Source organism: Cuculus canorus, chromosome 29 (genome assembly GCF_017976375.1).
Source record: "Cuculus canorus isolate bCucCan1 chromosome 29, bCucCan1.pri, whole genome shotgun sequence".
Lineage (NCBI taxonomy): Eukaryota > Metazoa > Chordata > Aves > Cuculiformes > Cuculidae > Cuculus > Cuculus canorus.
Window position 1 is genome coordinate 1,405,001 of NC_071429.1, and position 27,188 is coordinate 1,432,188.

The 27,188-nt window shown below is 58.3% G+C and overlaps 1 protein-coding gene across 5 annotated transcripts; it reads left to right on the forward strand.

Annotated features, from left to right (window-relative positions):
- Positions 1 to 8,586: 8,586 nt before the first annotated feature.
- On the forward strand, positions 8,587 to 26,199 carry RAPGEF3 (Rap guanine nucleotide exchange factor 3). 5 transcript variants are annotated; one of them, XR_008447409.1, is made up of 27 exons: positions 8,587 to 8,817; positions 15,131 to 15,184; positions 15,486 to 15,592; positions 15,728 to 15,849; positions 15,945 to 16,119; positions 16,600 to 16,684; positions 16,894 to 16,954; positions 17,187 to 17,263; positions 17,656 to 17,802; positions 17,964 to 18,073; positions 18,301 to 18,389; positions 18,985 to 19,063; positions 19,296 to 19,446; positions 19,532 to 19,614; positions 20,340 to 20,379; positions 20,496 to 20,577; positions 20,650 to 20,796; positions 20,924 to 21,021; positions 21,593 to 21,718; positions 21,806 to 21,987; positions 22,066 to 22,156; positions 23,134 to 23,250; positions 23,359 to 23,446; positions 23,562 to 23,626; positions 23,869 to 23,923; positions 24,015 to 25,181; positions 25,692 to 26,196. XR_008447409.1 is itself a non-coding variant. In XM_054051544.1 (27 exons), exons 1-27 carry the CDS (start codon positions 8,734 to 8,736, stop codon positions 24,960 to 24,962), a joined length of 2,706 nt encoding a protein of 901 aa, XP_053907519.1. In that variant the 5' UTR covers positions 8,587 to 8,733; the 3' UTR covers positions 24,963 to 26,195. The 5 variants fall into 5 exon arrangements, 4 of the variants coding, with proteins under 4 accessions (XP_053907519.1, XP_053907520.1, XP_053907518.1 ...); XM_054051544.1 differs by having other exon boundaries at positions 24,015 to 24,086; positions 24,844 to 26,195; XM_054051545.1 differs by having other exon boundaries at positions 19,296 to 19,377; positions 24,015 to 26,199.
- The last annotated feature ends 989 nt before the right edge of the window (positions 26,200 to 27,188 follow it).

Sequence of the window (27,188 nt, forward strand, 5' to 3'; positions counted from 1 at the left end):
GGAGAAGGAACAACAATAGTTTTTTCCCAAAAGGCTGTTTTAAGACAGCATTTGTAACCCCTCCTTCAAACCAGGAAGGGCTGGGACCTCCCCAGTTCCTTAACTTTTCCCTCTTCCGTTTGTCTTTGAATCTCTAATATTCACAGAGTCGAAATCCTTCTTTTTCCCAGTTATTCTCGTATCTGAGATGCTTCTTTAAAGGAGGGAAAAAAAACCAAAAACAAAGCCTCAAGGACAAATTCTCAAGAGCTGAGTGGGATAAATACCAGCCTGCTTCCAGCTCTCTGAAAACAACAGGGCTACCCCCATCTCCAAGGGTTTTCCTTCTTTTGTTCCCAGCTCCAGCCACCATCCAGCTTTCCCACCTACAGCGGTGCGGAGGGAGGAGGAGGAAGGCGATCACTCATCCGGTAAATCCGGCTGTTTCCCAGCTGTTGCTGTGACTTAATAGACGGGAGAGATAACGAAGAGAAAGATCCTGCTCTGGGCAACCTGGTGCTGGTGCCAGAGAAAAGGGTCAAGGTCCAAATCTCTGCAAAATGCAGGTCATTTATACCACAACATATATGTAAGTGTGTGCAGAAGGGTGAGGGAGGGGATTCTGCCCCTCTGTTACACTCCGGTGAGACCCCACCTGGAGCCTTGCATCCAGTTTTGGAGTCCTCAGCACAGGGAGGACATGGAGCTGTTGGAGTGGGACCAGAGGAGGCCACGGAGATGAGCCGAGGGCTGGAGAACCTCTGCTATGAGGTCTGTCTGAGAGAGTTGGGGTTGGTCAGCCTGGAGAAGAGAAGGCTCCAGGGAGACCTTAGAGCAGCTTCCAGGACTGAAAGGGGCTCCAGGAAAGCTGGGGAGAGTCTTTTTCCAAGGGCGTAGAGTGAGAGGATGGGGGAGAATGGCTTTAAATTGGAAGGGGGAAGATTTAGATCAGACATTAGGAAGGAATTCTTCATGATGATGGTGAGGAGGCCCTGGCAAAGGGTGCCCAGAGCAGTGGGGGTTGCCCCATCCCTGGAGGGGTCCAAGGCCAGGTTGGATGGGGTTTGGAGCCCCTGATCCAGTGGCAGCCTCTGCCAGCGCTTCACCATTCTTTTGATCAAGAAATGCTTTCTAGTACCCAATCTAAACCTCCTCTGATGAGAGGACTTTGGTTCAGCCCCATCCTCCCCGTGCTCATGTCGACTTGTCAGGGATGGTGGTAGACATGGATGGGAGCTGTCAAAACAGAGACGTTATGAATGTCCCATCCCTGGAGGGGTTCCAGGCCAGGTTGGATGGGGCTTGGAGCCCCTGATCCAGTGGGAGGTGTCCCTGCCCATGGCAGGGGTGGGACTGGATGGGCTTTGAGGTCCCTTCCAACCCAAAGCATTTCATGATTCTATGATTTTGTGGGCAGTGCCAAGGAGACAGGAATCCTGGTTTGGGTCGAGAGGTGAAAAAATACCTTTCAGTTGAGGAATGCAAGCAGACCAAATCTGAGCTGTTGAACAGGAGCATCTGTGTTAGCATCTGACGTGGTTACTCCTCCTTCCCCCAGTTACTGACTTCCATCTCATCTGCCTTCACCTGCCGGAGGTTTCCACCTCTCGGAAAGGGCCACCCACAGCTGCTCAACCCAAACCCACAGCACCAGCTCAGGGACATTGCAACACACCCTTGTGCACAGCTTTCTGCCACCGCTGTCACCTCATCACCATGCAAAACCGCTGCCACCATCCTGCAAACACCTGAACCCCGACAGCCACCCAGCACAGGGAGGGGGGACCACCGGGTGTCCCCTGGGAGCTGCCGGCCGGCGCGAGTGCCCACTCCTTGGTGGGAAAGGCCAGCCCTGGAGCTATAAAGAGCACTTGCCTGACATCTCACGAGCTTTATTCAGTGCTGACACTCAGCATTTGCTGCTTTTCCCACAGAAAGCCAGCCCGCTGGGTTCCTGGAATGCTATTTTATCCCCTATTTGATTTATGGAAGAACCTGAGAAGAGCCTGGAGATGGAGGGGGCTTTCAGATGGCCTCGTAGATCTTGCAGGCATAGGGAAAAGGCTGGGAAAACACCCCAGAAAATGCCTGGAGAGGGGTTTCCAGGTTAGGTTGGAGGAGCTTAAGCTGCCAGTGGTCCCCACTGAAGGAGCAGCCCACAATGAGGGGCTCAGCGGGGACCCCAGCCCCACAGCAGGACCCTCCAAAGTTACCCGCTACCCACTGCTTTCACCCTATCCTCCCAGCCCTCAGCATTGCCCCGGGATAGATTATTTCTGCTGCCACCTTTATTTATGCTCAGCTATTTAAAGCCTCACGCTGTAGGCAACGTCTGGGCACTCTCCCTGGGAATGCTGAGACCCTCAACCAAGAAAACAACCACAAAATACGGTGGCTGCCCTCACTCCCACTGTCATCACCACCACCAAGGGAGGTGGCTTTGCCTGGAGAAGGGCTGCAACCAGGAGAAAACGCCAGCCCTGCCGTGATCTACAGTCCCTGGAAAGGGGCCAGGGAGGGTTTTCCAATCCCACCGATGGGGTTCATTGTAGAGATGCCAAATGGAAGCTCCGGCCAAAGCTCCCAGACCTCGGCGAGTTTCTCACCTCCCAGGGAATAGGCACGTCTTGCTGGAGGCTGCGCTCTGGGGAGCTGCCACCACGGTCCCTTGGTGATCAGGGGCAGTGGGTGGATGTCAGAACAGCCCTGAAATTAGTGATTTGTGCTAATGAACAATGGGGAGGCAGCCAGCAGCAGTGAGCCCTTGGTTCCAGTATTGAAACGAGGGACTCAGCCTGTCCGTAGGGGCTGAACTACCCTCACCTGGGGCATCACTGCTGGGGAGTAACTCACAGCGAGACAGGAGGTGACAAAGCACCACTAAACCATTTCTGCCTTGAACTCCTCATGAAATGGGAATCTGTTGGGGTTTTGAGGCCAAAACGTGCAATAACAGCCATTCTCATGAATTATCCGAGTCCTGAAATGCAGAGATCAAAAGACTGGAGGGTGTTGTTAAGGGATGTGCGTCCCTCCCAGCCGACTCTGTGGAAGATCATAGATTCCTAGAATGGTTTGGGTTGGAAGGGAGCTTAAAGATCATCCAGTTCCAATCCCATGGGCAGGGACATCTCCCACTGGATCAGGGGCTCCAAGCCCCATCCAACCTGGCCTGGAACCCCTCCAGGGATGGGGCAGCCCCCACTGCTCTGGGCAACCTGGGCCTCCCCACCCTCATTATGAAGAATTCCTTCTTAATCTCTAGTCTAAATCTTTCCCCTTCCAATTTAAAGCTATTCCACCTCATCCTATCACGCGAGGCCCTTGGAAAAAAACACTCCCCAGCTTTTCTGGACCCCTTTCAGTCCTGGAAGCTGCTCTAAGGTCTCCCTGGAGTCTTCTCTTCTCCAGGCTGAACAGACCCGACTCTCTCAGCCTCTCCTCATAGCAGAGGTTCTCCAGCCCTTGGATCATCTCCGTGGCCTCCTCTGCACCCATTCCAGCAGTTTCATCTCCTTCTTATGTTGGTGATTCCAGAACGGGACATGGGTGGGGTCTCACGAGAGTAGAATAGAGGGGCAGATCTGAGCACTGACAGGATTTGAGGGGTCTGAGAGCCAATTGCACCGACACCGTCACTACTGGGAAAGACGTGGGAGCAGCAGCTTAAAACTCTCCCTCGGCAAAGTCATCTGGCTCCAGCAGGTCCCATCCACACACTCCGCACGGAAGGTGCGTTTCCACGGGGCCCAGCCTGCCTGCTCCAGGAGATTAATTATTATTCAAGCGGAGATAAAATGAGCAAGTTAAACACAGCGATAAAGAGTTAGATAAAGCAGAGCTGCTCTGTTTGCATTTTATGGCAAAGCAGGAGCTCCCCGCTCAAAGCCAGCCAGGCACGGGCAGGTCGGAAACGTGTCCCTGTAGCTGGTGCTGATGACCCAGCACGCTGGCTAGGAGCGCGGCTGCCGTACAGTTGCAATCCTCTGGCATTCCTGCACCTGGAAAAGCTGCAGGGGAACCACGCAGCGCAGCAGCAGCTGGGGTTGTTGGGTGCTGTGTTGGATGGTTGGCAGGGTTGTTGGATGCCGTGCAGGATTCCACCTCAGTAGCACTGGCATAGAGACCTCTGCCATTGGATGAGCCACATCCTGCCCGGCTCAGCCACACCCCTGTGCCGTACACAGCCGTCAGAGCCCTGCTGCGTGCTGCTCTCCCAGCCCATTCCCAAAGCATCTTACTGGTCTTGTAAAGGCAAGACACTGGGCTGGATGAGCCAGTTCAGAGTTGCCAGAGCTACCATCCCTGGAGATGCTGGACCACACACTGGCCCATGATGGGATGGTGATGTCCAGTTTCCTGAGGGATTCAGACCTCCAGCAACACCCACAGAGTACAGCAGCTGGAATGGAGTGGGGTGGGATTGGATGAGTTGAGGTGCGATGGGATGGCACGGAGAGGGATGGGATGGGATAGATGAGGTGGGGTGGCATGGGATAGGATGGGGTGAGTTAGGGTGGGATGGGACAAAGTCGAGTGGGATGGGATGGTAGAAGCATCAGCCAAGATGTGGAAAGAGGGAGAGGAACCACCCACAGTCCGTGCTGGGGCCAATGCAGGTGTCCCATCTTTGGCGCGTTGTGCTGCATCTGCACGCAGGCGCCGGGGTGGGGCTCCCCCAGGGAAACGCCGCTCCAAGAGCCTCCCGCCTTCCTCAGACCTCTTCCTCCTTCTCTTAATTGGCCCTAATTTGCATCGGGGGGACATGTCTGCACAAGGCAGGGATCCCCCACCCATGTCAGCAGAGACCCAAGGGCTGTCAAAGGTGAGCAGATCCTTGATGTGCAAAGCACGAGGAGGCCCAAAGCACTTTCCATCAGGCCGGGGAAATTTCCAAAGGTTCCTCCCTGCAGCGGCTGAGCCAGCATCCTCCCTTAGCATGGCGGTGAGGCCGGATCCTGGCCCACTGCCCCAAAAGCTTTTCCATCACAGCACCAACTCTTTGAGAGCAGGAACAGCTCTCCAGAAGCGCTTCCAGATAAGCTTTGCCAGCCAGCAACGGGCAGCGGAGGAAGAAGGAGGTTTCTTGAACCCCAAACTGCTTCGGCTGGTGCCAAACTCTCCTTCCACGATTTCCCAGAAGAGAGGCTGCAGCCAGGAAAGTTTCCTTTATCATGGGCTGCAGGGGCTGGGAGGGGCCCCAAAACGCCGTGCTGGGAGCCAAGTGCATTTAATATGAGGTTGGTGTGCACATTGCACACCCAATGCCACCCAGAGCAGATGGACAGCTGGGAAACAAGGGCTTTGGATGCACACATGGGCTTTGGATGCGCACATGGGCTTTGGATGCGCACATGGGCTTTGGATGCACACATGGGTGAGATGCACGCACAGGTGGATGCACACAAACGGGGGAGATGCATTTGCACGCGCGGGTGGGGGAGTTGTGCATGCAGGCGCTGGAGGTGCACACACAACTCCAAGGGACAAGATGGGACCAGGGCTGAGTAGGAAGAAGCTTTAGGCGCTGGTGGTTTCCTGGGAAAGGGGGGAAATATTTAACGCTGTAAATACATAAATTCCCCGCGAGAAGGGCCAGGAGAAGCCTGCACCTCCTGGGCACACTCTGCATGCACCCCATCGTGGCAGGCTTCAAGGCAGGGGTAGAGAAGGTGCATCTTTTGCAGCAGAATAATCAAACGGGGAGTTTTGTACCTATTTCTACCACGTCGCGAGTCGCCACATTCTGCCGCCTTCATCCAGTCCATCCATCTCTGCTTTGTCCACACGGCCTCAGCTGGGAAACTGGATCAGCAGCACTACAGGATGGGGAACTGCTCCGCTGTGCCTTTTAAATGCCACTCGTTAAAGTGTTTTCCAGGCAGCACCCGGCCTCATCCAGCCCCTGCATGGCTCCATCTCTCCCTGCCCTGCTGGAACCAGGAGCCGTACTGGGTTCTCAGCAACAAAGCCTGGGAGCCCTTTGGCTTGGATTTCCTGGACCAAAGAACCTCAGATGATTTGGGACACAGCGGGAGCATGGACAGAGCTCACAAGGAGACTCTTGAGCACCTGGGTGACTGTTGGGAGCCCGAGCGCAGCAGCTGCAGCGCCCGCAGCACCTTGGGCTCCAGGAAGAAACCACCGAACGCTCAGTGGGAGGAAACGCTCCTGTTCCCGTCCTGCCCGGCTGCACAGGGATTTGCCCAAGGCCACGCTGGGAGACGCTGGAGATGCCACGTGGGGTGGCCCTGAGGGGTTGACCATCCCCAGCAGCCTGGCATGACCCCCACGTTCCCTGGGGTGTCTGATCAAGGGAGCAGGAAAGCATCAAGGACTTGGATCTAGCAAGAAGGCTGTTTCTCCTTGCTTTGCTAGTTGGGACCAATTGAAATATTGACATTTTAAAATCCTCTTTTTTATTATTATGAGTTTTTTTTTTTTTTAAATGGGGTTTCAACAACCCTATGCAGTGCTACAGACTGGGGGAAGAGTGGCTGGAGAGCTGTACGGAGGAGAAGGACCTGGGGTTGCTGGTTGACAGCCGACTGAACATGAGCCAGCAGTGTGCCCAGGTGGCCAAGAAGGCCAACGGCATCTTGGCTTGGATCAGAAATGGGGTCACCAGCAGGGCCAGGGAGGGGATTCTCCCTCTGTACTCAGCACTGGTGAGACTGCACCTCGAATACTGTGTTCAGTTCTGGGCCCCTCAACACAAGAAGGATGTTGAGGCTCTGGAGTGTGTCCAGAGAAGAGCAACGAAGCTGGTGAGGGGGCTGGAGAACGTCTGACGAGGAGCGGCTGAGGGACCTGGGGTTGTTTAGCCTGGAGAAGAGGAGGCTGAGGGGAGACCTTATTGCTCTCTACAATGCCTGAAAGGAGGTTGTGGAGAGGAGGGAGCTGGGCTCTTCTCCCAAGTGACTGAGGACAGGACAAGAGGGAATGGCCTGAAGCTCCGCCAGGGGAGGTTCAGGTTGGATATCAGAAAAAATTCTTCACTGAAAGAGTCATTGGGCACTGGAACAGCTGCCCAGGGAGGGGGTTGAGTCGCCTTCCCTGGAGGTGTTTAAGGAACGGGTGGATGAAGTGCTGAGGGACATGGTTTAGGGAGTGTTAGGAATGGTTGGACTCCATGATCCAATGGGTCCTTTCCAACCTGGTGATTCTGTGATTCTGTGATTCTTTCAAAAGCTCCTTTTGGCAGAAAAAGTTTTCTTTTTAGCCGGCACAAGCACTTACAGGGCTTCACTCCAGGTCTGCTCCTCTGTCCTGTCCCAGTCGGAGGCTCGGGGCCCCCTCCCCAGTATAAATCGCCTCCCGCTTCCCAGCACCGGCGTGCCCGGTTCCTCCTCCTGCGGGAACGGGCAGGGTGGTGGTTCCCCAATCCCTGGGGTCTTGTTAGGGTGTGCAGGGGCTCCTGGAATCACCCCAGTTCCCAGGGGCTTGTTGGGGTGCTCAAGGGAATGACAGGGGCTCCTGGTGACACCCCAACCCCCTGGGATCTGGTGGGGAGCTCCACGGAAGGGCAGGGGGGGCTCCTGGAGTCACCCCAATGCCTGGGGTCTTGGTGGGGTGCTCAGCAGAAGGGCAGGGACTCCTGGAGTCACCAGAGGGGACACACAGGGCTCAGGCTGGGTGGGGGGCCAGGCTGCCCCCTCCCAAGATGGTCAGGACAAGGGGGTCCCCAAAAGGATGGTGAGGTCCCTAAAAGGATTCAAGGAACGGAGGGTTTGAACCCTAAGAGTGGCTGCAGGTGGGGTTTCACCATGTCCCTCCCAGGATGGTGGTATCCCCAAAAGGACAGGGGTCCCCACAAAAGGGCTAGAGGATGTCACAAAAGGATGCAGAAGGTAGAGGGGGGGGGTCAGATTGTGGGACCTCTTGAGGGGGGTATGGGTGGGGTTTCATCGTGCCCCCCTCGGGATGATCAAGACAAGGGCTCCTCAGAAGGACAAAGGGGTCCCCAATAGGATGGAGGGGTCCCCAAAAGGATGGAGGGGATGGGGGTTTGGATCATGGGACACCAAGAGGGGATGCGGGTGGGGTTTCACTGTTTCAGGTGGATCCCCAAAAGGACGGGACATCCCTAAATAAATGGGGGGGGGGGGAGTCCCCAGAACGATGCAAGGGGCAGGGGGCTTGGACCGTGAGACCCCGGGAGGGGCTGCGGGTGGGGTTTCACCGTGTCGGGGGGGTCCCCCAAGAGGATGGGGGGATCCCCAAGAGCACACAAGGGATGGGGGTTTGGACCTTGGGACCCCGGGTGGGGTTTCACCGTGTCGGGGGGGGTCCCCCAAGAGGATGGGGGGGTCCCCAAGAGCACGGGGGGGGTCCCCAAGAGCACGCAAGGGATGGGGGTTTGGACCTTGGGACCCCGGGTGGGGTTTGACCGTGTCGGGGGGGGGTCCCCCAAGAGGCGAGGCGGGGGGGGGGGGGCTGCGGGCGGGGTTCCCGTCCCGCTCGGGGCGGAGCGCACTCAGCCGGTCCCGTCCCGCCCCGGAGCCGCGATGGCTTCGCCTCCCGTCGGCGGCACCGAATGAAGCTGCGCGGGGCCGGGGCGGAGGGAGCCCCGGGAACAACGGGTGCCCCCAGAGCACCGGGAACACCGGGAACCCCGAGAGCCCTAAGAACATCGGGAACCCCGGGAGCCCCGGGAGCCGGCAGGGCACAGGGCTGGAGCCGGGGATCGTGGCTTCTCCCCGCGCCGCCCCGCCCGGTGCTGACGGTCACCGGCTCTCGGTGCTGCTCAAGAAGATGCACTTGTTCCGGAGCTGCAGCTACGAGGTCCGGCTGGAGGGCGAGGGGGGTACCCTGCCCCGCATCCAGGGCATCCGCTGGGTGAGTCTGGGCTGGGAGGGAGGGAGGGGGCAGCCCGTCTGGGGGACCCCCGGCACCACCGAGACTGACCTCAGTCCCCACTACTGAGTGACCCTGAACCAAGGACCCCCATTCACTGCTGTCTTCTCCTGATGCCCCTCTCAGCATCCCCTCTTGCACTGGGGGGGGCTGAGCCTGGCCAGGCATGGGCTTTGGTGAACCCACCACAAGAGCCAAGTGGGGCCCCCCCAGGGCTTCTCGCCACCTCCAGCCCCTCTTTCCGAGGCTCTCACCACCTCCAGCCCCTCTGCCTGAGGCTCTCGCCACCTCCAGCCCCTCTTTCCGAGGCTCTCACGACCTCCAGCCCCTCTGCCTGAGGCTTCTCACTACCTCCAGCCCCTCTTTCCGAGGCTCCTCACCACCTCCAGCCCCTCTTTCCGAGGCTCTCGCCACCTCCAGCCCCTCTTTCCGAGGCTCTCACCACCTCCAGCCCCTCTTTCCGAGGCTCTCATCACCTCCAGCCCCTCTTTCCGAGGCTCTCGCCACCTCCAGCCCCTCTGTCCGAGGCTCTCATCACCTCCAGCCCCTCTGTCCGAGGCTCTCACCACCTCCAGCCCCTCTGTCCGAGGCTCTCACCACCTCCAGCCCCTCTGTCCGAGGCTCTCACCACCTCCAGCCCCTCTTTCCGAGGCTCTCATCACCTCCAGCCCCTCTTTCCGAGGCTCCTCGCCACCTCCAGCCCCTATTTCCGAGGCTCCTCACTACCTCCAGCCCCTCTTTCCGAGGCTCCTCGCCACCTCCAGCCCCTCTTTCCGAGGCTCTCGCCACCTCCAGCCCCTCTTTCCAAGGCTCTCGCCACCTCCAGCCCCTCTTTCCGAGGCTCTCGCCACCTCCAGCCCCTCTTTCCGAGGCTCTCGCCACCTCCAGCCCCTCTTTCCGAGGCTCTCACCACCTCCAGCCCCTCTTTCCGAGGCTCTCGCCACCTCCAGCCCCTCTTTCCAAGGCTCTCGCCACCTCCAGCCCCTCTTTCCGAGGCTCTCGCCACCTCCAGCCCCTCTTTCCGAGGCTCTCGCCACCTCCAGCCCCTCTTTCCGAGGCTCTCGCCACCTCCAGCCCCTCTTTCCAAGGCTCTCGCCACCTCCAGCCCCTCTTTCCGAGGCTCTCACCACCTCCAGCCTCTCTGTCCGAGGCTCTCACCACCTCCAGCCCCTCTTTCCGAGGCTCCTCACCACCTCCAGCCCCTCTTTCCGAGGCTCCTCACCACCCACACCCTTCTCCCCCCTCGGGTTTGCTGGCTGCGAGGTGAGGCATGCAAGGAGCATATTTCTGCAACCACCTGCCCAAACCCCTTCTCCAGGCGGAGCCGGCAGCCAGGCGTGAAATGAGCCCGGTGCTATTGTGCTCAAGCGCACAGCGACCCGGGCAGTGCACCCCAACCTCAAGCGTGTGAACAGGAAAGCCCTTCCCCATGGCCCTCTGGCACATGAGGTTCAAAATGTTCCCTCCTCACCAGCTCAGGATATTTCTTCAGGAGAAACGCGTCGCTTGGCAGCAGGACGACGCTTAACATCACATCCTTCCTCCTTGGGTCCATGCTGTCCTCTGGCCAAGAGCTACCGGGGAGTCTCCGGGGTGTAAAAAGCATCCATTCCTCACTCTTGGTCTCCTCTCTGTCCCTCTTTGGGGTGAGACGTGACCCCCAAGCCCTTCCCCGTCCTTAACAGAGCTCACCTGTCCCACCTGAGCTTTGTGACCTTCCCCTTCCATCACTGCTTAACTCAAAACGAATGTTTTTAAGGCAAAAAGTGAATTTACTTCAAGTGAACATGCACCCCCTCTTTTGACTTTCTACACAGCATCCACGCTCCTTCACATATTTCCTGTCTTCCCCCCATTCCTGTTTTGGTTTTTTTTTTCCTCCCAAAACTTTTAGGAATTTTCTGAGGGTTTTTTTTTGGTGTGGTTAAAGGGCAGAGAGGTCAGGAAAGCAGCGGATGGAGCGTTCCTGCGCTCAGCTGCCAGGCGAGGAGCAAGCTGACAAAGCCTGGGTGGCACGTGCAGCGTGGCAGCAGTGTCCCCTCCCTGCCGTGCATGGGGACAACTGCTCACCTGCTTGAGGGGAGTGGATCTTTGGAGCCAAGGGGGTGTTCACCCCGCTTTTTGCAGGTGGGAGGGTGCTCTCGGTGCACCCATTCCTTGGGGCAGGTAGAGGAGAGGTGGACAGCAGGGAAGCATCGGGCTGTCCCTCGTCCCCATTGCTGCAAGCCTACGGCTCCTGGAAACTCCTCCACGTGTTGTGGCTCCATCTCATCCCTCCTGGGGACCCATTTGCCTGATCCCAGCTCCAATAAATCCCTTCCTGCTTGCTGGAGGCTCCTGCCATCAGCAGGGCATCGCAGCCTGGCATCCCCAAGCAGCTTCATCCTTCACCCTTTCCAGAGGACAAATGCCATCGTGCCGGTTCTCCCTGTGTCCCTGGAGAGGACGGAGGGGACAGAGTGGATCCCCTGAGCTCCCCATCCTGGACAAAGCTCCCGAGGGGACAGCAAGCCCCTGGCTGCCTGCCGTCCCTTTTGAGCCTGCGGATGGGCGAGGACTTTCTCCGGAGCCATAAAGCCTGAAATAACTCTTGTTGTTTTTCCTTGCCATCCCAAACAAAAGCAGTGCTCGAGCACGGAACGGTCACTACTGGCCTTGGCCAGCCGCCCACCGCTGCCGGATTTCTGGAGAAAGGCAGGATCTCAGGGCCCGTGTGTCCTGTAAGCAGGAAGATGGAAGAGGCAACTCCTTAGGAAGCTGTTAGGGGCCAGCAGCCACGATGCTGTGACAATTAGGCAGGGGGTGAGGGTGGGGAGGGCATCCTGTGGGTCCGGACCTGGGAGCTGGGGAGCAAGGATGCTCTGGGAAGGGGATTTTAAGGCCATCCGTGAGATTTTACGCGTGTTTTAGAGCTGCACTGGCAAGGAGCAAACCCCAGGAGGGAGAATCACTCCAAGCGCTCATCCTTGGGCAGGGATTTTCTCAGTCTCCTTCAGTGTCCTTGTGAGCGTGGCTTGGAGCAGGACCGTGACACATCCTGGCTCCTTGCCTCAAGGACAGACCTCACTTACGGGGCGACAGCAAAGGCTGTTGGGGAACTGGAGCAGCTTTCGCTTGCATCCAAGGGGGTGACATCGCCCTCTGGTCCCACGGGCGGCAGCTCCACGCTCTGGCCACAGCCCAGCTCCTACTTGCAAACATTTGCTCTGCCATTGCCGCCGAGTTTCCTGTTCCATGAGGTGGTCACGAGGCTCAGGAAAGTTTGCAGAGTGAGTAAGTCACCATGTCCCAGCCTCAGCGGCAGGAACATCCCCAGGGACTTGCTGTGTTTGTGGAGCCGCTTGTTTTCCGTCTGCTCCCTGAAGCTCTTCTAAGCTGGATGCAAACCGCTGGGGGCAGGTTGGCAGTTCGAGCCATCCAGGCTGTCCTGAGGAGGATGGGAAAGCCCAAGGGGTATGAAAAGGGCCGGAAGAAATGAGGAAGCATACTGAGCTGGGCAAGGTTTGAGACGAGCAATCAGGCAGCACAGGACGGAGCACCCATGGGGCATCCACCTCCACCACCCTCCTGCCTGGACCAGGAGGTCCCAGGGCTGTTTGTTTTCCCCTCAGCTCCTGGCAAGTTGTTTTGTCCTTGAATGAATTTGCAAAGAAGACTTCTGCAGCTAATTACGCATGCCCTTGGCATCCTTAATTGAGGCTTTCATCCGTCTGTCCCTCTTGCCGGAGTTGCAAGCTTCCCAACTAGCGTGGAACCAGCAGATCCGAGGAGGACCTGTCCCGGAAGATGCCATGTTTTGAGCTCCCACCACCTCCACCACCAGTGCGGAGTGTTGCAGACCACATAGAGCCAGAAATAAATGGGCAGGACCACAAATCCTTTTCCTCGAGGTGAAGACACCGGGAGGAAGGGCAGCCCTCACACTGTCTGGGGGTTAATGCTCAGAGTGCCTTGACTGCCTCAGCCAGGGCAGCGTGGAGAGAACAGGTCTGACGGGTGCTCACGTCTTCCCCGGCCCATGGTTTATGCAGCCAAGATGAAAGTTTGTTTATTCAGGGCTGTGGTCATGTGGGAGCCCTCATCCCTCTGGGCAGCACCTGGATTGGAGCGTGGCCACCTTTGCACCAGGATTAGGGCTGCAGCTGGGGTGGGCAATGGCTCATCCTTTCCTTATGCTGCTTTTCCCTGGAGCATCCGCTCCCTGAGGGGACAAACCTGGGAGGAAAAAAAGCACAAGGAGGAAAAAGCAGGTACTGATGGGCACTATAGAATCCTGGAATAGTTTGGGTTGGAAGGGACCTCAAAGCCCATCCAGTCCCACCCTCTGCCATGGGCAGGGACGCCTCCCACTGGATCAGGGGCTCCGAGCCCCATCCAACCTGGCCTGGAACCCCTCCACGGATGGGGCAGCCACCACTGCTCTGGGCACCCTGGGCCAGGGGCTCCTCAAACTCAATCTAAACCTTCCCCCTTCCAATTTAAAGCCGTTATCCATCATCCTATCACTCCAGACCCTTGTAAAAAGCCCCTCCCCAGCTTTCCTGGAACGCCTTTCAGTCCTGGAAGCTGCTCTAAGGGTCTCCCCGGAGCCTTTTCTCCAGGCTGAACAACTCCAACTCTCTCAGCCTCTTCTCATTGCAGAGGTGCTCCAGCCTTCAGATCATCTCCATGTCCTCCTCTGGACTCACCCCAACAGTTCCATATCCTCTTATGTTGGGGATTCTAGAACTAGACACAGGGCTCCAAAGGGATAAGTGGTTGTGGGGAACCCGAGGACTCAGTCGTAGCCTGGCAGGGATCAGCGTCGCTCCCAGTAGGGCTGACCCTGACCCTGGGTTGTGCTGGGGCAGCTGATCCAGTGAGGACCCGGTGTGGGACCACGGCTCAGCCCAGAGACAGTTCCTGGCTCTTCCCGATGATGTGATGACACATTGCTCCAGGAGGGACTCCCCGAGCCATTTTAGGATCCCTGAGCTATTTTAGGATCAGGAATTGGCAGAGACATTAAAGAGGAGCCGATTTAGAAAAGAACATTGGATCAACTCGTTGCATGTGGATTTGCGTTAAATAGAGCAAAATCCTAGTGGGTGCCTGGGCTTTTCCAGCCCCAAAGGCACGTTTTTATCCTTTAGGCTAAGGAAGCACTGAATTGCTGGTGAACCACGTGTGCTGTGATCATTTTACTTTCTTCATACTGAAACCCATCCGAGGAGATGATCCGAGGGCTGGAGCACCTCCTGTACGAGGACAGGCTGAGAGAGTTGGGGTTGTTCATCCTGGAGAAGAGAAGGCTGTGGGAAAACCTTAGAGCAGCTTCCAGTGCTGAAAGGGGCTCCAGGAAAGCTGGGAAGGGGCTCAGGATCAGGAAGTGCAGGGAGAGGATGAGGGGAATGGTTTTCAGCTGAAAGAGGGGAGATTGAGATGAGATCTTAGGGAGAAATGTTTTCCTGGGAGGATGTTGATGCCCTGGCCCAGGGTGCCCAGAGCAGTGGGGGCTGTCCCATCCCTGGAGGGGTTCCAGGCCAGGTTGGATGGGGCTTGGAGCCCCTGATCCAGTGGGAGGTGTCCCTGCCCATGGCAGGGGTGGGACTGGATGGGCTTTGAGGTCCCTTCCAACCCAAAGCATTCTACAATTCTTGCTCCTCATCTTCTGCTGTGGGACAGACTGGCCGTGATTGCAGTCCTTAGCATCCTCTGCAAGCTGATCCTCCAGCTCCCAAAGACTTTCTTGGACCACCCCCATAACCCTACCAGAATTTGGCATCTTTTTCATCCTCTCTGTCTGGACCCAGCTTTAAAGCTGGAGGAAACCCCCCAGGTTTTGGAGGCCTCTCCTTCCCCTGGGGCTGTGCTGGCTTCCCCAGGGCTTTTTGAAGTCTTTCTCCTCTGGTGGCAAGCTCCGTGTCTCAAATCCGACGGCTTTGATCCCTGTTCGCAAAGATTTTACTTTTAACTTCCTTCTTTTATCTCCCAGCGCCCTCATTGGAGTGTGCTTCCCTTCCTGGAGTTAAACATAACCGCGGGGTGGAGGGGGGGGGAAGCGGGTTTTGGAGGTTCGGTCCCCGCTACGCACGTCTCTTTTCAGCAAGGGTGGAGCGGAGTAAAGGCTTTGCCTTGCTTTTAGGAGATGGGCGCTGGTAGATGTGCAGGGATGCTCGCATCCTTGCCTGGTGCAGAGCGGATGAGGCTGAAATGCACCTTGGGGGAGGCAGGAGCCCTCCTGGGGTGCGTGGGGTGAAAGGGGGCACGGCAGAGCCCCCACATCCACCAACCCCCTTCTTTTCTGGTGTTGTAGACTCCACTTTTGGATACTGAATCCACTTTGGATTATGGCCACAGCCTTACCCAGGTGGGTAGTCTGGGAAAACCCACAAGGAGGTGAATTTGGGGAGAGGGGAGATAGAAAAACACCTTAAAGGCTGTGAGAGTTGGGGTCTTCGTGTCCCCCATGCCCTGGGGTTCTTGGCTCAGCTCTGGGATGCTCAATCCCTTGGGCTCAACCGTTCCTGGGTGTGGGTGATGGAGATGCTGGGGTGGACAGGGTGTTGGGGTGCAGCTGAGTGTGCGAGGGGTCAGCGCGAGGGGGCTTTGCCTCATCTGCGCCCTTCCTGCTTCCTTTCCAAGCTGTAGAATCTGCTTCCACCCCCCAGGCATCATCAGAGAAGATCTGGCGAGCGGGAAAGCTCCTCTTCATCCACCTTACCAGCACTCGCCCTGGCCTCATCCGGGACCACAAGCATCACCTACGGCACCACAGGTGGGATGGGCGGCACCTCCTGCCACACTGGAAGGAGCAGGACTTCTGCTGCCCGTCTCGAGCAGGGGCTCAGCAGGGATGCTGGGCATCACAGTCTCTTTTGGAGGACGATTCTCACACCCTTTCCTCTTGCAGGCAGTGCTGCTCCGGGAAGGAGCTGGTGGACTGGCTGCTGAGCGCCGGGCTCAGCATCCAGACCCGCAGCCAAGCCATTGGCGTCTGCCAGGTGCTGCTGGATGGAGGGGTCCTGACACACGGTGAGGGCTGGAGGTGGCAGCAAGTGGGTGCACGTGGTACCCCTGGGGTCTCCCACGGGTGCACAGTTGAGCTCATGGTGCTCTCCCCCATGCAGTGAAGCAGGAGTGGCATTTCCAGGACAAGGACACCCAGTTTTACCGCTTTGCCGAGCTGGAGCTGAGCCCTGAGCCTGGTGCTGGGCTGCGGGATGCAGAGGAGCTGCTGGAGGCACTGGCTTTCCTGGCCCAGCTTGGTCCCGATGCTCTGCTTACCATGGCCCTGCGCAAGCCGTGAGTGGCCAGGAGCTCCCCAGGGGCTGGGAGGGAACACACGGGGGTGATTTCAACCCTGCTCCAGGAGGGACTGGGGACCAAAAGGGGCTGGTGTGGATGGGGCAGCCTTAGCATCTCTGCCATGGAGAGGACAAAGCGGCTTCTCAGCCAGGAGAGGAGTGTTTGTGCCTGGAGAGGGGTGTCTGTGCCCCAGGAGAGGGGTGTTTGTGCCAGGAGAGGAGTGCTTGTGCCTGGAGAGAGGTATTTGTGCCCCAGGACAGGGGTATTTTGTGCCCAGAGAGGGGCGTCTATGCCAAGGTAGGAGTGTTTGTGCCCCAGGAGAGGGGTGTTTGTGTCTGGAGAGGGGCGTCTGTGCCAAGGTAAGAGTGTTTGTGCCCCAGGAGAGGGGTGTCTGTGCCTGGAGAGGGGTGTTTGTGCCCCAGTACGTGGTGAGGAGAGGGGACACTGATGTCTGCTCCCCCACTGCTCCCCTCCCAGGCCAGCCCAGCGTACGGAGGACGAGTTGGAGCTCATCTTTGAGGAGCTCCTCCACATCAAAGCTGTGGCTCATCTCTCCAACTCGGTAAGTGAAGCTTTTTTCCTGCACCCCTACAGCATGTGTGTCACCACCCACAAACTGCTCCTCATCCCCAAATCCTCCTGCATCCATCCTTATGCTCCCTGTCTGGGACTCCTCCCCTGGCTGAGCACCCCTGAGCCTCCTTCCCACCCTGTCCTCTATGCCCACGCGTGTCCCCTCCTCGCTCAGGCTAAGGGTGCCTCTCGCTGCAGGTGAAGAGGGAGCTGGCATCTGTGCTGATGTTCGAGTCGCACCCGAGAGCAGGCACCGTGTGTGAGTGTCACAAACCCCAGAAGCCGAGCAGGGCCGGTTGTGCCCCCAGGAAATGGTTTCCAGCCCAGGGAGAAGAGCTAGAGCCATTTTCATCGATGTGGCTGCTCCTGCTGTCTCGTGGTGGAGCAGGGATGGAGGGAACAAGAGCACTGGTTTGGGGACTTGGGATGGGGGAGCTTAAGTTTTCGGGGTCCCCCTCTTTGATTGCTGGATGCCGCTGTTTCCCCTGCAGTGTTCAGCCAAGGAGATAAAGGCACATCGTGGTACATCATCTGGAAGGGTTCAGTGAACGTTGTCACCCATGGCAAGGTGGGTGCATCCCTGTGGCAAACACACCGTGTCATAGAGTCATGGAACAGTTTGGGTTGGAAGGGACCTCAAAGCCCATTCAGTCCCACTCCCACCATGGGCAGGGACACCTCCCACTGGATATGGGGCTCCATCCAACCTGGCCTGGAACCCCTCCAGGGATGGGGCAGCCACCACTGCTCTGGGCACCCTGTTCCAGGGCCTCCCCACCCTCACAGCAAAACATTTCTTCCTAATATCTCATCTCGATCTCCCCTCTTTCAGCTCACAAATGTTCCCCTCATCCTCTCCCTGCACTCCCTGAAGAAGAGCCCCTCTCTGTCACTGTCACTGTCCCCCAGTGGGGATGAAAGCTTCCAGCCCATCCCTCACCCTTCCTGTTGTCCCTGTAGGGTTTGGTGGCCACCTTGCATGAGGGGGATGACTTTGGGCAGCTGGCGCTGGTGAACGACGCGCCCCGCGCCGCCACCATCATTCTGCGGGAAGACAACTGCCACTTCCTCCGTGTGGACAAGCAGGATTTCAACCACATCCTCAAGGTAGGCAGGAGGCTCGCGGGGGGGCTGGATCGGAGTCGGGGCACTCCATGCACCCTCCATGGTGTTTGTAGGGCAGGAGGCTCCTCTCTCTGTCGAGTATGGGGTGCAACCAGCCAGCCTGATGGATCAAAACTGGGCTGACGGTTGGTTTCTCTCGCTAGGATGTGGAGGCCAACACCATGCGGCTGAAGGAGCACGGGAAGGTGGTGCTTGTCCTGCAGAAGAACCTGCAGGGTGGCAGCAGCCAGCCTGCCGCTGCACGGAGCAGCAGGTGACAGCAGCCTGTCCCCACGCCTCCTTGTAGCCACTGCCCATCCCTCTGACTCCTCTGCTTTCTCTCGCTGGGAGAACCACGTTCCTAAAGTGGTAGCAGCGATGCCAGGCCATGCTGACCCGATGTGTCGGGTGGTCCGGTGGCCCAGCGTGGTGGCCTGGTTGCCCTGCTCACAGCTGAGGTATCACATCCTTCTCTGATGTGCCCAGTGCTCTCCTTACCAGGTACCTGGTGATGGCTGGGACACCGGAGAAGATCCTGGAGCATCTGCTGGAGTTCATGAGGCTCGACACCACGCTCTATGACCCTGTGGGTAGGTGGGGAGTTACCCCCTTGGGCTGGGGACCACATCCCAAGCCACCCCGAGATAGGCAGGGGGGTGGGGACAGGGTGCCCAAGTGACGCTGGTGCCTTCCCACTGTTCAGCCCCAAAAGCTTCTCCTTTCACCCTAAAATGCCCCGTTGAGGCCGGGAGAAGGAGGCAGCTCCAGGGCAGTGAGCATCTCCTCCTTCCTCTCCTGCATCCCTCCAAACTCCCTCTGCCTTTGGAGAGAAGCAAAGCCGGGTGAGATGGGAACCAGGAGATGTCCCCAGCGGGTAAAAAATCCAAGCTGGCGTCACCAGCGGCTGACTTGAAGCCAACTCCAAGCTCTGCACTTTTAGTGCTACCCCTGAATTTTCTTTCATCTCCCAAAGCTTTCATCCTTACCAGCCCTTTCCAGGGTGGTCAGGAGCGAAAAGGGACCTGCAATGAGCATGGTCACCGTGCCGGGAGACCACATTCAGGGCACGAGTGACCCTTTCCACCTGTCCGTGACCACCTTTGGGTGACCCTTTCCCCACCCCACCATGTCCCCAAGCTGATGGACAGCCTAGAGGGTGACTGATGGTGGCCTGGCCTCTTGCAGATACTCTGCTGGGGGATTTTCTGCTGACTTACACCGTGTTCATGCCGACCTCGCAGCTCTGCAGAGCTCTGCTGCACCAGTATCCTTCTGCCGCTCGAGCTGGGAGGGACTGGGCTCCACCCTACACCCCATCAGGGACCAGCAAGCTCAACTTGGTCCCTGTCATCCCAGTAGGACCTCAGGGGTTGGGTAGGGGACCCCTAACTCCCCCGAGCTCTTGGGCACAGGGCGTATCCGCACCTCCCGTCCTGTGCTGGGTGCATTCGTGCGGGGATCCCTGCGTCTGCGCTGCTGTCCTTGACTGGTCCCAGTTTCCGCGTGGAGCCACTGGAGGGATCAGAGCAGGAGAAGGCCACCTACTCCTTGCACAAGCGCCGGAAGATCCTGCGGCTGGTGAGCCAGTGGGTGCTGCTCTACGGGTGGCTGCTGCAGGGCGACCGCAGCACCACAGCGCTGCTGCAGGTACTGGGAGCAAGGGGAGGGATGTCACCAAGGAGGTCTGGTTGTCACCACCCTGTGCTGACCACCAGGCACCTTCCTCCTGCAGAACCTCGCGGACCTGGTGAGCCAGGACCCCCGTCTGGGTGGGCTGAGCCAGGAGCAAGCACAGGACCGCCAGCGGCCCCGAGTGTGAGTCCCCCTGGGAAGGAGGGGTGTCCCCATCCAAAACAGAGCCTGATTCTGTCCCCCCAGTGCCACTGCTGGTGCTCGTGTCCCCACCTCCTGTACCCATCATAGAATGGTTTTGGTTGGAAAAGACCTTTAAGATCATCAAGTCCAACCATGGATCCAGCCCTAAGTCCGCTACCAAACCATGTCCCCAAGTACAACGTCTACTTGCCTTTTGAACCCTTCCAGGGATGGACGCTCAACCATCTCTTCCAATGCTTGGCAACTCTTTCAGTAAAGAAATTCAACCTAAATCTCCCCTGGTGCATCTTGAGGCCATTTCCCCTTGTCCTGTCACTGGCTACCAGGGAGAAGAGACCAACCCCAACCTCTCTACCACCTCCTTTTAGGCAGTTGTAGACAGCGATGAGGTCTCACCTCAGTGTCCTTTCCTCCAGGCTAAACACCACCAGCTCCCTCAGTCACTCCTTCTTCTCATGGGGCTGAGCTTTCGCCAGCAAAATAACGATTGCCAAGCTTGGGGAGATGCCATCAGCTCTCAGGCCACCTTGTCCCCAGCATGGGGCTTTCACGGCTACATGGAGGGTGCAAACACTCCTACGGCTCCCCAGTGGGGCAGAGCTGCTCAAGGAGCTTGGTGGTGTGGAGATTGGGGGCTTCAGGACGTGGTTCTGTCTCCAGAGTGAGGTATGGACTCTAAAACCACCTTTCCCCTCTCTCTGCAGGCTGGAGAACGGAGATGGCAGTGTTTCTCCCCAGCCCAAGGTAGGGGTGGCACTGAGGGGTGGAGAGCTGGGTCACCCCTGTCCTCTGGGGACTCCTGGCATAAAGGGTGGCTGGTGGGCTGGCATCCTCCCTGCTCTCTCCCACCTTGGCCACAGGCTCGGAGCTCAGTGAACTGGCTCACAAGCCAGGAGGAGGGCAATTTGAACACCAGCTGTGCCTTAAGAGCCCAGGACAAAGGTATGGCCATGCACGGTGGGGATGTCTCCTCCCTGGTGTCTGGGGCTCTAAAGCTCTTTTTCTACCCTATAGTACCCTACGAGATCTACAGACCAGACCACTCGTGCCTGACCACCGTGCTGCCCATCAACGCCTCGGTGCGGGACATCCTGCGATCCCTCACCGCTCGGCTCGGCCGGGATGGGGAGCACATCCTAGTGAAGGTGAATTCGGCCGGAGGTGAGCGGGCTCCTCTAGAGATGCCACCATACATAGGCTGTCACCACTCCGTGGTGGCAGTGACTCTGTGCCCAGCCAGGATGTGACCTCCTCTCCATCCTGGCACCAACTGTTTGGTCTCCCGCAGATAAAGTGAGGCTGCAGCTGGACACCGTGGGGGCGTTCACAGCACTGGGGCTCAACGAGAGGCTCTTTGCCGTGACTGTGGAGGAGCTGGGCAGCCTGGTGAGTGTGTGATGAAGGGGTCTCGGGGATGGGCAGCACCAGGCTCGTCCCCCACGCCTAGAGATGTGAAGACTCCAGAGAGACCTTAGAGCTGCTTCCAGGACTGAAAGGGGCTCCAGGAAAGCTGGGGAGGGGCTCTGGATCAGTGAGGGCAGGGAGAGGATGAGGGGGAATGAGTTTGAGGTGAAAGAGGGGAGATTGGGATGAGATCTGAGGGAGAAATGTTTTCCTGTGAGGGTGGGGAGGCCCTGGCCCAGGTTGCCCGGAGCAGTGGGGGCTGCCCCATCCCTGGAGGGGTTCCAGGCCAGGTTGGATGGGCCTTGGAGCCCCTGATCCAGTGGGAGGTGTCCCTGCCCAGGGCAGAGAGTTGGACCTGGATAGGCTTTGAGGTCCCTTCCAACCCAACCCATTCCATGATTCTGTGATTTGGGGCCGCAGTGCCTCCACAGCTGCTCAGGGTTGGGGGTGTCTGTCCCTCCCTGCCCCTCTCCCCTGGACAGAGGGCTTGCGTTCCCTCCCCTGCCACTCTGACTGATGGCAGGAGGGGTTGGGTGTCCTCTCCTGTGCACAGACCCCCCACCCCGAGCAGCTGGGCCCCCACATTGGCTCCTCAGAGACCCTGGACCTCATCAGCTCCAAGGACCTGGCCAGCCACCTCACCGACTACGACTGGAACCTCTTCAAGAGTATCCACCCGGTAGGGCCAGCACTCGAACTGAGGTGGGAGACACCTCTGGGGTGGCTTTTTTGGGATACCCCTCAGCAGCCGCATTGGGTTTCGCAGGTGGAAATGATCCACTACATCATTGGGCCACAGAAGTTTCATGACGTGACCACAGCCAACCTGGAGCGGGTGACGCGGCGCTTCAATGAGCTGCAGTATTGGGTGGCCACTGAGCTGTGCCTCTGCCCTGAGGTGGGCAAACGAGCCCAGCTCCTCCGCAAGTTCATCAAGCTGGCTGCACAGTGAGTGCCTTGTCACCCACCTCCTGCGAGGATGGGGATGGGGATGGACTTCCTGCCTGACTCTGTCCTCCCCTGCAGCCTCAAGGAGCAGAAGAACCTGAATTCCTTCTTTGCGGTGATGTTTGGTGTGAGCAATACAGCTGTCAGCCGTCTGGCCAAGACCTGGGAGGTAACTGCCCTGGGGCTGCTGCCAGTTAGGAGAAGGTCCCTTGAGGTCTGCAGCGATGGATCCGAGTCCCCTAGCTCGGGCAATGGGGGCCTGGGTGCTGGGGTCCAGGCAGAGCCTGCATCCACAAGAGCTGGGGAGGGGAGATGTTGAGGGCAGGGAGTATGTCTCCCACCAGGCAGGGGGCCAGGATCAGCCTTGAGGTCTGGTGAGACCCAAACAGGGGACAAAATGACCATCAGGGCAAGGGAGGGGATTGTGCCCCTCTGCTCCAGTCTGTGAGACCCACCTGGAGTCTGTGTCCAGTTCTGGAGTCCTCAGCATAGGGAGGACATGGAGCTGTTGGAGCGAGTGCAGAGGAGGCCACGGAGATGATCTGAGGGCTGGAGAACCTCCTGTAGGAGGACAGGCTGAGAGAGTTGGGGTTGTTCAGCCTGGAGAAGGTTCCGGGGAGACCTCAGAGCAGCTTCCAGCGCTGAAAAGGGCTCCAGAAAAGCTGGGGAGGGGCTCTTGATTAGGGACTGCAGGAAGAAGATGAGGGAGAATGGTTTTGAGCTGAAAGACGGGAGATTTAGGTGAGATCTTAGGCAGAAATGTTTTGCTATGACGGAGGGGAGGCGCTGGCCCAGGTTGCCCAGAGCAGTGGTGGCTGCCCCATCCCTGGAGGGGTTCAAGGCCAGGTTGGATGGGTCTTGGAGCCCCTGATCCAGTGGGAGGTGTCCCTGCCCATGGCAGGGGGTGGGACTGGATGGGCTTTGGGATCCCTTGCAACCCAAACTATTTGATGATTCTATGAAAATCCCTGTACCACCATGCGCTGGGCTCCGAGCCTGTTGCTCTCGAGCCCCCAGAGCAGGTGGCACTGCGGAGCCCACGCAGGTTCAATGGGTGGGTGGAGAGCAGAAGGTGGTGGAGGAGCTGAAGGTCTATGTGGGTGGGAGAGCCGGGGTGCCAGTGCTGGTGACCCTCTCTCTGCGCAGAGGCTGCCCCACAAGATCCGGAAGTTGCACTCGGCACTGGAGCGGATGCTGGTGAGCACAGTCCCTTCCCACCTTCCATTCGCCCCTCCCAGCAGGATTTGTCCCGCTTCCCAAAAGGTGCGAGGTCACTGGGGTGGCATGGAGATGTCCTTTACACCTGGGACAGGCAGCAGCCAGGGCTGTGTCCCCTGCCCGCCCCACCTTGACGTCCTGCTCCGTTCCCAGGACCCATCATGGAACCACAGGGTCTATCGGCTGGCAGTCGCCAAGCTAAGCCCCCCCATCATCCCCTTTGTGCCCCTGCTCCTCAAAGGTGGGTACCTCAGGTGGGAACGGATGGGCTGGGGTGGTGGGGGCACCTTTGCATGCCTCCAGCCTTCCCCAGGGCTCCAGGAAGACAAAGCTGAGCCCCAAATCCCTCCCCTCAGATATGACATTCATCCACGAGGGGAATCGCACACTGGCTGAGAACCTCATCAACTTTGAGAAGATGGTGAGTGGGGCGGGTTGGCTCCCTGTGACGCCACCTCGGGGGACCTGCTGTCCCCCCATCCTCTGGGATGCAGATCCAGAGCATCCTCGTGGCGTTAGGGCAGACCCTCTCGCTTTGACTGTTCCTGTGGGGGGCACAGGGCAGCCGCAGCCAGCGCTGAAGCTGGAGGGGACTGTGTTTTCCCAGCCTGGGAGCAAAGTGGGGCCAGGTGACAGCAAGTGACCTTTGTGCATTGCCCACAGCACATGATGGCAAAGACCATGCGTGTCCTGCAGCACTGCCGAAGCCACACGCACGGTGAGCGCTCCTCTGTGGGGACAAGGATGGGGCTGGGGACCAGCGCTCCTTTGAGGATGGGGCTGAGTTTCTGCTCTCTCTCCACTCCCAGCTCCGCTCTCCCCACTGCGAAATCGCTCTCCGCACCGGACGGAAGACCCCAAAGCCATCAGGATCTCCACGTGTACGTCTAGGACTCGCCCATCTGCTGCTCTCCCTCAACCCTTGTGTTGGGGGACACCCACCCTACTTCTTGCAGCCAACTTGGAGCAGCGTGCACCCACTGTCCTTGGTGGGAGGGTCTCCTGGGGATGTCCCAAGAGCATCAAGCCCAACGCAACGCGTGAAAGCTGGTCTGGATGGTGTTGATGCCCCACAGTGTCCAGGGATGGAGGCTGAGCTCCCGTCTCCCAAGGGGTGCCAGCCTGTGGGTCCCACGCTGCTTGCTGGAGGCACCATCAGCAACTGGTGGTGAAGAGAGTCCAGGAGGGCTTCCAGCAAATCTGGCAGCAGGCTGGGGTGTCGCTTTGCCCCGTGGAGTTTGCTCCTGCTCCTTCCGCTCCAGCAGGTTCCTGGAGGTGATGGAGAGGATCTGAGAGCCAAGGGAGAGTTGATGGAGGGGATCCATGAGCTGAGGGAGAGGCGATGGAGGGGATTTCAAGGAGCTGAGCAAGAAGCAATAGGGAAGGGCGTGAGTCAAGCTGGAGGTGAGAGAAAGGTTTGATGAGCTGAGCTAGAGGTGATGAAGGGGAAATCAGTGGGCCAAGCCATCAGCAGTGGAAGCAAATCAGCGAGTCAGGTGAGATGTAGCAACAGGGGATCCATGAGATGAGCCAGCGGTGATGGAGCAGGTTGGCAAGCTGAGCTGGAGGTGAAGGAGGAAGATCAGTGAGTCCAGACAGAATCAGGAGCCCAGCGCTGATCTCAGCTCTCCCTGGCAGGCTCGGAGCAGTCCCTGAGCGCGCGGAGCCCCGTCTCCACCTGGGCGTACCTGCAGCACCTGAAAGCCATCGACAGCCAAAAGGAGCTGCTGCGGCTCTCCCATGACCTGGAGTCCTGACAAGGCTGGAGAGCCGAAGGCGCCCCAAGCAGGGATGCAGCAGCCTGGCTGCGGGCAGCGAGGGCAACCCCACTGCTCCCAGTGGCACCAGGCACGGGGCTGCACTGGAGCTGGCTGTGCTGATGGTGCTGGGCACCAGGTCCAGCACCGCGAGGCAACTGGGAGCCCACGTGGGCTGCGGGCAGGCGAGAGCCGTGGACAATGGAGTGAGCAATAGAGGTATTTTTGTATGCAAGGCTTCACTCCCTTTCTTCTCCATGCAGCAGCTTGGATTCACTCCCTGCACCAGCTGGGGGGGGGGGGGGGGCTCTGGTTGTCCCCCCGATGCTGCCCACCCTGGAGGTGCCAGGCTGGAAGATGCTCCTTCCTCCTGGAAGGACTCAAGCCAGAGCATCCCTGTGTGCAGGGAACACTGTATTGTCTCCACCGGGGTGCAGGCACCCAGGCTGAGCTCAGGGACTAGCTTGTGCTGCTCTGCTGCCCCACGGATGCTGGGGACAGCCCCAGAGGGGATCTGTCCTTCTCTCTGGCCTGGATGTCCCATGGGAGGTTCTGGCTGCATCCCCTGACCTTGGGAGCTGCATGGCTCCAGCAACCATACGGGGAGTATCCTGATCCTTTCCAGGACCATCTGGGCTCAAATCAGCAGGGAGGTGGCATGTGTGAGGTCCACATCACCATGGGAAGCAGGCAGACCTTGGGCTGATAAGAGCCTTCTCTGTACCTCAGTTTCCCCACATGGATGGTGCAAGAATAGCCACAGACAGCTGTGGCACGGAGGCAGGACAGCATCCGCTGTGGAAGGAAGCTCGTAATGGAGATGGTGATCTGCTCTGGCCATTCCAAATCCATCCTTCGCCACGAGTAGGGATTTGGGGGGGGGAGATGTCTTAGAAGAAGCTGAGCTGAAGGACACCAGGGTTGGAGACCCCCCCATCCTTCCCCACCTCCCTCAGAGCATCTCTCCATGTGTGCACAGAGCAGTTTGAGCAATGACATTCCCAGCGCTCAGAGGAGACCTGGATGAACCTATGGGGTTCAGAAGAGATCACAGCCCCTAAAAGCTCCCACATTTGCAGGGTTCCAGCCTGGGGTTCCATGGAACCATGAGCCAAAGCCCCCCTCGCCCCCCCCGCCAGCCTTGCCCAGAGCACAGCTGGGCTACAAGGGACCAGAACGCTGCCACATTAATTGCTCTTTCCAGTCCTGTGATGCAAATGAAAGGGTCGATTGAAATAAAAGTCTCCATCACACCAAAATAATGTTTCAAGTGATGCAGGCAGCAAAGTGTTAGGATGTGGGCTCCTCACAGCTCCCAGCACCACGTCCATCATCCCAGCATGCCCAGGTCCCCCGTGACGGTGAAGCTTGGCTTTGTGGTTCTCCACAAGACAGGGGATGACCGTGCTCGATGGGGGCCAGGTCTTCATAGAATCATAGAGTAGTTTGGGTTGGAAGGGACCTTAAAGATCATCTAGTTCCAACCCCTGCCATGGGCAGGGACATCCCACTGGCTCAGGCTGCCCAAGGCCCATCCAACCTGGCCTTGAACACCTCCACAGATGGGGCAGCCACAACTTCCCTGGGCAACCTGTTCCAGGGCCTCACTACTCTCCCGTGGAAGAAGTTCTTCCTAACATCCAGTCTAAATCCACCCCTCTCCAGGTTATCCCCGTTCCCCCTCGTCCCATCCCCACAAGCCTTTGTGAACAGCCCTTCTCCAGCTTTCCTGGAGCCCCTTCAGATACTGGAAGTTAGCCAGAAGATCTCTTCAGAGCCTTCGTTCTCCAGGCTGAACGACCCCAACTCTCTCAGCCTGTCCTCGTACAGGAGGTGCCTCGTAGCCTCCTCTGGACCCGTTCCAACAGTTCCACCTCTTTCTTACCTTGAGGATTCCAGAACTGGACATAGTATTCCAAATGAGGTTTTTAACACCTGGCATCTCCCAGGATTCTGACAGTATTCCCATGCACGGTGCCAGCAGTGTGTGTGTCCCCTCTTCCTGAGCATTTCTGAGAAGCAAGAGGGGTGCACGATGAGTGCAGCCAGCCAGCCAAGCTGCAGCCCCACCAGTACGAGCTCCTCACCTCCCGCAGGGCTTGAGGCACAACTTGGTGTTGAGGGAAGGTCAGCTGCTACGTGAGCCAGCTGATGGGCTCAGCACAGGGTGTCGCAAAGGCAGTGGAGAAAACACGGGAGGAGAAGTCAGCAGAGTCACCATCCCAG